The sequence below is a fragment of the Dendrobium catenatum genome, unplaced genomic scaffold (genome assembly GCF_001605985.2).
Source record: "Dendrobium catenatum unplaced genomic scaffold, ASM160598v2 fragScaff_scaffold_1220, whole genome shotgun sequence".
Lineage (NCBI taxonomy): Eukaryota > Viridiplantae > Streptophyta > Magnoliopsida > Asparagales > Orchidaceae > Dendrobium > Dendrobium catenatum.
Window position 1 is genome coordinate 1,946,785 of NW_021319682.1, and position 9,939 is coordinate 1,956,723.

Consider the following 9,939-nt stretch of genomic DNA (forward strand, 5'->3'; position numbering starts at 1 on the left):
CAATACAAACCAAGACAGCAAACAATACAAACCGAGACAACAATTTTTTTTTTCCAAAAAAAGACAACAATTTATTAACTTATAAATTATAAAATATAATTACATAATTCTGAAATGAACAAATAAATTACATACCACATATTATAAATTACAAACATAAATTCTCAAATTACAAATCTAAAAGTTCGAAATTACAATTTACAAAAATAAATTTGACTATTTGAAGAACTTCAAACTCTGGAGACCAAAAGTCATTTGCCTGCCCTCATGGAGATTTACACTACAGCAAAAAAATATAAATGATAAAATTGATATAATAATAAATTCATGAATTAATTAAAAAATTGAGTCATTAGCTCAGATTAACCCTCCAAAAAATTCATCAAATAATGAAATATGAGTCAACAATACAGTTCCGATATTACCATCCAAGGCGGCATTTTGTATTTTAGAATTATACATAGTATCTGTTTGATTAGATGATGACACAAATGCCACCTATTGCAATAGCCAATAAATTTTTCCCCCAAATGACTTCACAATCAGTTTAGAAGGGTACTCATCCCAAGGCCACTCAAGACATCTTCACAGGGAAGCCAAGAAAGCATCCCAAGGCAAACCAATTCGGCATCCCCCACAAACCGACCTAGCAACCAGAGCAACCAATGCATCTTCCCAGAAAAACCAAGATAGCAACCCAGGTAAACCAACCCACCAAGACAACAAATAATGCACACTAAGATAGCAATTCATCAACTTATAAATTAAATATAATTCAGCAACATGCCAACATCCCAGGTTACCAAGACAGCAACTCAGCAAATAATTTAACCCAGCAACCAGAGCAATAAAGGAATCTTCCCAAAGAAACCAAGACATCATCCCAAAAAATCCACAATAAATTACAACAAAAAACATCAACTTAAACATTGGACAATAGCTAACCAACTTGTAGTTCTTGAAATTGGTAAGGAAATATAGATAGGCATAAAATAAATAATAGGCAAGCTATCTATCTATGTTGTTCATCCAACAACTGAACTTTCATCAAGCTCTCCATCATTTTTGTTCACATCTAAATTAAAGATATCATCAATAACCGCATCAAGTTCCGGGTTTTTTGCTGCAATTAATTATGTAATGAAAAACAAATTAGCACAACGAGATCTTAAACATAAAACAGTTTTAAGATGAACGAATAATCACCATGCTCTCCATATAACCAGTCCTTAGAACAAATTAGTGATTCGATAATATCATGTTTCAATGCACTTCGATATTGATCTAAAATTCTCCCGCTATTGCTTAATGCACTTTTATATGGTATTGTTGTTATTGGAATGCAAAGTACATCACGATCCATAGCAGAAACACTAGGAAATCTATACTGGTTCCCTTGCCATAACTTCAAAATGTCTAAATCTACACTGCTATCAAGCTTATGTTCATCTAGGTAAATGTCTAATTCAAATTTCATAGGTGTAAAGGCATCCTTCTTAAATGAAGCAAAATCATGTTTTTTTGAAAGGGTATTAGAAACAAAAAATGAAAAAAAATGAAGTGGCAAATATACAGATATGGATTCAAAAATCTGCATAAGCTTTGACTTAATCTTTGAAGGACACCCTTGTACTAGCTCAGACATATTTGAACTTTGTCCTACTTAAAGATTCCTTCTTGAACCGTAGTTAGCAATCAATGAAATTAACTTAAGTTTCAATTTCCTCAATTCGAAGAGGTAATTGCCACCATACAATCTTTGATAACACCACTCAACAAAAGTCATTTTGTATATCGGATTTAGAATAACTGCTATTGCCAAAATATCACCGAGTTCAGACCAGTATTTTACAAACTTTAAAATCATTCATGTTGTCATTCACTTTATGGATTGATGGCCACTTAACATTGCATTTTTTAGTTCCGCATAAGCTTTTGAAATACAAGGAAAGCATATATTTGCTGTAGGGTATTTAGACCCAGAAATGAGACAAATTATTTCATAGAAAGGTTCCAAAAATTTGCTAATCTGTTTAACTTTTTCCCATTCAGGAGATGTTGGACAATTCTTGTAATTTGAATCTACCAATTCTAAATGTTGAAAAGTACGTTTAAAATAAATTGCACTGTCAAGCATTATAAAGGTAGAATTCCATCGAGTTGGGACATCCTGACGCAAACCTCGTCTCTCATCCAAACAACGTTGTGTAGCACATTCAAGAAACTTTTGTTTTCTAGCCTGAGAGCCTTTAACATACTTAATGCTCTCTCTTATTTTCACAATTGCACTATCAATATCTTTCAAACCTTCTTGAACCATAAGATTAACGATATGTGATGTGCAACGTATATGAAAAAAATCACCATCGCATAACAAGCCACCCCGCGAATTCAAATGATTTCTTAGATAATCAACTGAAGTATTATTTGCAGAAGCATCATCCAAAGTTATGCTAAATAGCTTGGTTTTTATTTTCCATTCAATCAAAAGAGACTGTATCTTTTCAAACAAAGCAATGTCATCATGAGGGGTGGCATGAATGAAAAAGTAATAATTTTTTTTTGCAAATGACAATCATTATCAATATAATGAGCAATTAAACAAATAAACTCATCAGTATTTATTGATTTCCAAAGATTAGATGTTAAGCAAACCTGTCTAGTGACTTTATATAACAGTTCCATTAAATTATGCTACTCCTTAATGAATAATTTTTTGCAATCATTTCTAATAGTGTTTCTAGAAATTAATTGCAAGTCCCGGCAAAGATACAATAAAAGTGCTCGAACTCCAACCCACTCTATACATTGAAATGGCAAATCGTGCATGATGATAGAAGCAGTAAACAAGTCACGAAATTCAGGATGATCAAACTTGTTATCAGACATAGACATTGAAGATTCAGGGTTGCTTTGTAAAATCAACTATCCTATATCACGCATACTTCTTTTCTTACAATTTTTTTATGTGGCGTCGAAGATTACCAGTTTCATTTTTGCTATCACATAGGTAAGTACTGCCACATTTCTTACATTTACATTTTTGTTTTCCATCATTCATATTAGGTAACATCTCATAATGGCCCCAAACAAATGAGGTCGTCCTTCGCCGTTTCTTAGTAATTGTCCCCTCATTACATATCTCGTTAGACGGCTCTACAACATTTTCACAAGTCCGAACTTCTTCATTTTCATTAATAGAAAAATTCTCATGAATGATGTTGGAATCCTCCATCTAACCAAAACATTAAAATATATTACAAATTTACAGTACTAATTCTAACCTATTTGTTAATTTTCTTGTTTAAAAAATACATATAACACATTGAGACTTTAACTCATTAAATTATTCGCCAAATGCCAAAAAAAAAAAACTTCTCCAGCATAACATGTATGACATAAAATGTATGATTAAGAAAAATAATCAAGAAATCTCTAAGACCAAAGTCAACCATCTTACACTAAAAGAATTAAGGAATTCATAAAATACTACATATTTCGACTTACAATATGCATCATATAGCCAATTTCATCAGCGAGTGAGAGTTAATACTTAATGAGTTGATGGCTTGCTTAACAATGAACATAAACACTCATAATAACAACTAAGAATAACAACATAATTGCCAAATACAAATATAACAGCATAACATATCCTCTGAATATAAAAAAACTGCTCCAAAACCAGATGCTCAACAGCAACAAAATAACAGCATTAACTGAATAGAAAAACTAGCACAAACTAAATAGAAAAACCATCACGTCGAGCTCGACTTGGCTCATTTGCACACCAACTGCGATTGATTAAAAACCAACAAGGATTTAATAGAAAAACCAATACAAACTGAACAAAAAAACCCCTCTGAAACCAAATTTAACTGAACAATTCCTCATCAACTTTTCGGCCAAAAACAACCCCAAAACCGAAAGCATGTCAATCCACAAATGCATGCCAAACTTAACCAAATTTTCAAAAAAATTGATATAATATTCGAGATAACAATAAGTTAGCAAGACAACAACAAATCGGACAAACCCTAAACGGCTAAACCTAAAAACTTCTCACATAACTTCAGAATAATTTGATCAGACAGCAAGATAGCAAGCTAACCCTCTACTCTGCTCATAGATCAAGCTTCTAAAAGGAGAAAATAGAAAAAAAGATAAGAGATACAAACAACGAGCGATGTAAATGTTTGTGTTGAGCCAAACGAGATGTGCACGATGAACACCATGTACCAATAATATGCCAGAGAAGGAGAAAAGAGGAAACCGTCGACAAAGCGAGGAGATCCAAAGAGAAGAAACGGAAACCCTAGACGAAGCAGCGAAAGGAGAGGATGAAGCGGACGCGAAATGAATACGCGCGGATGCGAAATGCAGTCGCCCTAACTCCTAATTAATCCATCGTGCAAAGTGAATACAATGCGGGTCAAAACGGGTTCGCTATCGGGTTAACCCAAACCCGGCTCGAAAGTTGAACCGGGTCATTTTAATGAACCCGAACCCGACCCGTTTTGAATTCGGGTTGTGTCAGACCCGAAATTTTCGGGTCGGGTTCGAGTCGAGTTTTCATGTCGTGTCAATTATTAACACCACTAACTCCATGCAGTCTGACCACCTCTCTGATGAAAGTTGATGCGACTGTTATTGCAGTGTATGAATATCGTAGGTGAATGAAATGAGAATACTTGCTCAATCAGTCCACTACCATTAGGATCACTGTGAACCCTTCTGATCAGGGAAGTCCATCTATGAAATGCATGGATACCTCCTCCCATAGTCAACCTGGTAAACCTAACGACTATAGTAATCCCCCTGGAGACATGACCATATGCTTATTCCTTTAATAGATCTCATATCTGGCTACCATCTCCTCCACATCCTTATGCATCCCCTTCCAATATAGCTTTGAAGCTACTCTCCTGTATGTATTTTGTGCCCTTGAGTGACCCCCAATAACACTCCCATGAAACTCATGGAGCAAATGTGGAATATGGACTAATGTTTTAGGCATCACAAACCTGCCCTGGTATAGAAGTATCCCCCCTCCAAAGAATACCCCGGGTGGCTACTCCCTTCCCTCAATAAATCAACCATAATTTTTCCCAACTCCACATCCCTGGCACTCTTCTCCTTGATGGACTCCCACTCTAACATCAATGGATTGACATTGTTGTCTCATGCAACTCTCTCATACATCTGGACAAGGCATCTGCCACCATGTTCTCCACTCCTGGCTTGTATTGGATTTCAAAATCATACCCCAGCAATTTGGACAGCCGCCTCTAATGCTCCTGTATCACCATCCACTGCTCCGACAAGTACTTCAAACTCCGCTTGTCTGTTCTTACAATGAAATGCCTAGCTAATAAGTAGGGTCATCACTTCTAGATGACTAATACAATGGCTATTAACTCCCACTCATGAATTGATTTCAGCCTAGTTCTAGCTGTTAACACTTGGCAGAAATATGCAATGTGTCGATTATTCTTCATGAGTAGTACCCCCAATCCATATCCTGAAGCATCTATCTCCACCATGAAGATATGAGTGAAGTCAGGTATTGCTAAGACTAGTAAAATAATGATAGCCTTCTTCATGCTCTCAAAGGCTGTTATGGCTTCCTCCCCCCATATGAAATCATCCTTCTTCAACTGCTCTATTAATGGCCATGCTATGGTGTTGTACCCCTTCACGAACCTCCTGTAGTATCCTGTCAGTCCTAGGAATCCTCTCAGCTCCTTCAGATTCTTAGGCTTTTGCCATCTCAACATAGCTTCAATTTTTGATTAGTTTGCTGCCACCCCCTTTGTAGACACAATATGACCCAAATACTCCGCACTGGCCTGGGAAAAATAACATTTATTCAGGTTGGCCCTTAGCTGGTGCTCCTGCAACACCTCTAACACCCTCCTCAAGTGCTCGCAGTGCTCCTTTGTCATGTTGTAAACTAGGATATCGTAAAAGAACACCAAGAAAAATCGCCTGAGATAAGATATGAAGACCTTGTTCATGAGTGACTGAAACATGGCTGGAGCGATAGTGAGGCCAAAAGGCGTCACTAGGAACTCATAATGCCCCTCATGAGTTCTGAAAGCAGTTTTGTGCACATCTTCCTTCTTCGTTTTGACCTGATGATATCCTGACTATAAATCTATTTTGGTGAAGATCACTGCCCCACTCAACTCATCCAACGGCTTATCTATCACTAGTATAGGAAACTTGTTTGGCACAGTCTCCTTATTTACTATCATGTAGTCCACACAAAACCCCCAGCTTCCATCTTTTTTCTTCACCAGTAATACTGGACTAGAAAAATGACTAACACTTGGCCTGATAATTCCCCACCAGTCCTATTGCCTCCGATGCTGTCGTTTGAATTTGATTTTCCAATAGCTTCTTCATCATCGCATGAAGATTGAAAACTGTCTTCCATGAATGATACCTTGCTTTTTACAGTTGAGATTCGATCTTCCAGCATGGCTTTTATTTGGCTCATCTCCCCTTCAAGGCATTCCTCCAATGCATCTACCTTCTTGGCCGCTATCAATTTTTTGTTTTTAATTTTTATCTAAAAATCAGCAATAAACCACTAGGAAAAAATCATCGCTGAAATTTCAAAAAAAAACAGCCCACAATGATCCCAAAATTTGCTCTTATACCAGTTTGATAGGAAACACTTGAAGATTTCAAGAAATCCTATCAATAAAGATAAAAACAACAAAGTGCTCAACAAATTCAATGGAAAGAACAACAAAATAGTGATTTTTATTGTATAAAATCAAACTAATGGAAGAAATAAAGCAAGATACAATTAATCTTCAATTCGAGAGGAGGATCGTTCTCTCCCAATCCCTAGACGAATCTAGGGTCCAACACCAAGAACAATAACTCCAAATCAGTCACAAAACAAAGCATGCACTAATCCCAAACAACTCCTATTTAATACCTTAATTCCCTAATTTCAATCTCCTAATTCAACTTTTCCTCCCAATCCTAACTATCCCCCTCTCCTTCCCTAATTGGTTTGCCTAGTGGGGTTCACAAGGCTTGGGTGACAAACCTAAGGAGCGGTTTTGTCCGCCTCCTGTAAACCAGAGCCAGACCCCCTTCGGTCGGCTAGGCCAGTTCGGTGAGAACCAACCTAACAACCTCCTTTCTCGGTTTCCCAGCTATAGGCATTCCTTGGATCTTTTCATGTTGCCAACAAGAATGTCTCCACCATCCACCATCTCTTTTTTCTTTTGATTCACACTATTGTTTAAAATTATGTAATTGGAGGCGCACCTCAGGGCACATGTAAAGTACCCTGAAGCTTACTTTTCATATTGGAAGAAAGAAATATGCACCTCAATTGTTTAAGGCATGAAATGAGGCGCCACTTGAGGCAGATGTAATGAAGTGTTAGCCTCTATTTTAGGGTTTAGATGGTATTTTTTTTTTACTATCCAAGGCCCAATTTGCACAATTACCTTATCCCGATCAAACCTTAACATAACTCGAGTGTTCTAACGATCTGACAACCCCATCTAGGTTTCTACCCTATTGGACATAATTCCGATCCACTCAAAGATATGTCCCATGTTCTGGCTGGCCATAGTAGTTGGCAAACACTAAAGCTGGTCAACCAACACTTAGGCCCGGTATAATTTGTTAAAAAAAAGGCCTAAAAACAATGAAGAACTATGAATGAATAATAGGAAAAATAATAAAGAAATTCCATATACTTTAAAATGCAGAATTAAATAATCTTTTAAATCATCCAAGCTCTTTTCAAGTGTACCCATTATATGGAAATGCATGAGAGTCCTACTCATGAGTACGCCTAACAATGTCTGTTTTAGGCCATGGTTGCATTTATATGCTACAATTTCTCATGTATACTAATGTTTTCATTTAAATATTTTGAACTTATTGATTTTGGTCATGCTCTTTATATTTTTGTAGTACGAGGGTGCATGGGTCGATGATGGAAAGTCTCCAAGCATCTGGGATACTTTTACACATGAAGGTAATTTCTCTAGAAAAATTTTGGGTCTGAATATTCTTCTCAAATTTTAATCATGGGTATCATAGCTATTCAATTACTTTAAATTCAATACGATACATGAAAAATAAATCAAAATTTATATTGTACTCACCTTTCAAGGTAACAAATTATTGGTAAATCAACATGCATGTTCCAAAAAAACTTGATTTTTACTAGGGTAAAATGAGAAAGATTTATCCTCATGCTGAACATTCATTTATGCGTGAAACTATGAAACAAAGCTGAGGGTAAATTTGAATGAATTGGCAGTCAAGTTAAAGAAAATGTTTTAAGATGAAACAAATATTTTCCCAGGATGGGCTGGAATCAATAACCCAGACACGGCTTCTGATGGTTATCACAAATATAAGGTACACGTTCCATTGCTAGCAAACTTATATTTCCCTCTGATGTCTTTGTATTCAAGGTTGAATATGGAATAGAGTCCCATCATATTATGTTTATGTACTCTTCAAATAATTAGATACATCGGACATGAAAGCCACAAAAAGGCTCTACTCTAAAGAATTTGGCATACAAGATTTGAAGCCTAATCATATTCCCTTTATGATGAATTATCTTACAAGATTTTTGAAGTCTGTTCTGTTGATTGCAAGTTTTTAAGGCCTGATTAAGTAATTTAATTTCAGTTCGTCCTCTTCAAAAAAATCTGTCGTTTTGCAAGTTTCAGGTACGTGGCAATGTGCCATGGAAAGCACTGTACTGTGGGCAACAGATTTGTGGAGCTGAAGGGTTGCAGTTAGTCTCTTTCATGGATATAGTATACCACAAACAACCAAACAAATTTTAAATGTTATTTCCCAGTTATGATATACTCTATTTGAGTTATTAAAAATTGTTGCATTTAAAGGTAAAAAATCTCATTGTATATTGTTTCAGGTGACAAACTGTTACGCCGGCCCAGGAGGGGCCGGCTGGACCGGTCCAACCGGGACCGGTCTAAGTCTACTCGCGACGGAACCTCGCGCAGGAGGCGGAACCGAGCGGGCGAAGCACAGCCGTCGGGGGCCAGGGAAGATTTTTGGGAGGGAAATTTTGAATGCGAGGGGCTGTTTAGACATTTTGTACAACTCCTTTATGGTTAATTAGGAGTTTTGGGGTGAAGGGGGGGATTATCTTGAATTTGTATTCTCTTGGAGTTCTAGGGTTTCTTGTTTGGGCTCTTGGCGTTGCCGGAGATTGTTGGAGAGTTGTTCTTCCTCTCGAATCGAAGAACATTGTATCTTTCTTATGGTTTTTGCTTCTACTATTGAAATACAATAGTTTTGTGCAATTTCTTCTCAGATTTCTCGCGTTTTCTTCCTGTTTTTCCCTGATTCTTGGCTGGTTTCTGCTGTGGACAGCAGTTTGGCATTGGTTCGTCTTGGTTTTGGGTAAGAAACACTTGGAAATCCAAGTGTTTCCTATGATAAATCGGTTCGTCTTGATTTTTGGGAGGGAAAAACAGGAAGAAAACGCGAGAAATCTGAGAAGAAATTGCACAAAACTATTGTATTTCAATAGTAGAAGCAAAAACCATAAGAAAGATACAATGTTCTTCGATTCGAGAGGAAGAACAACTCTCCAACAATCTCCGGCAACGCCAAGAGCCCAAACAAGAAACCCTAGAACTCCAAGAGAATACAAATTCAAGATAATCCCCCCTTCACCCCAAAAGATGGCCACATTTAGCGAGAATGTGGAAGGGAAATTCATGGCTTTGGAGGAGATGATGAAGAAGTTGTTGGAAGGGCAAGCAAGGGCTGTGCCAGTGGAGGAAAGAGGAGAAGGTAGTGGGAGCAGGGGTAAGGAGAAGGTGAATCCAGAAGAGGAAGAGGAGGTGGAACTGCTTAACAGCAACGGGAGGATGCCACCTCGGGAGTCCATCAGGCGAGAAGAACATGACA

The 9,939-nt window shown here is 37.1% G+C and overlaps 1 protein-coding gene across 1 annotated transcript in view; it reads left to right on the forward strand.

Moving 5' to 3' along the window:
* Positions 1-9,939, forward strand: part of LOC110109741 (beta-glucosidase 2) — a 42,387-nt gene that overhangs the window by 6,085 nt on the left and 26,363 nt on the right. Inside the window, exons 2-3 of the mRNA XM_020840937.2 lie at positions 7,951-8,014; positions 8,348-8,403. Coding sequence (XP_020696596.1) covers positions 7,951-8,014; positions 8,348-8,403 — 120 coding nt within the window. The remainder of the gene's footprint in view (positions 1-7,950; positions 8,015-8,347; positions 8,404-9,939) is intronic.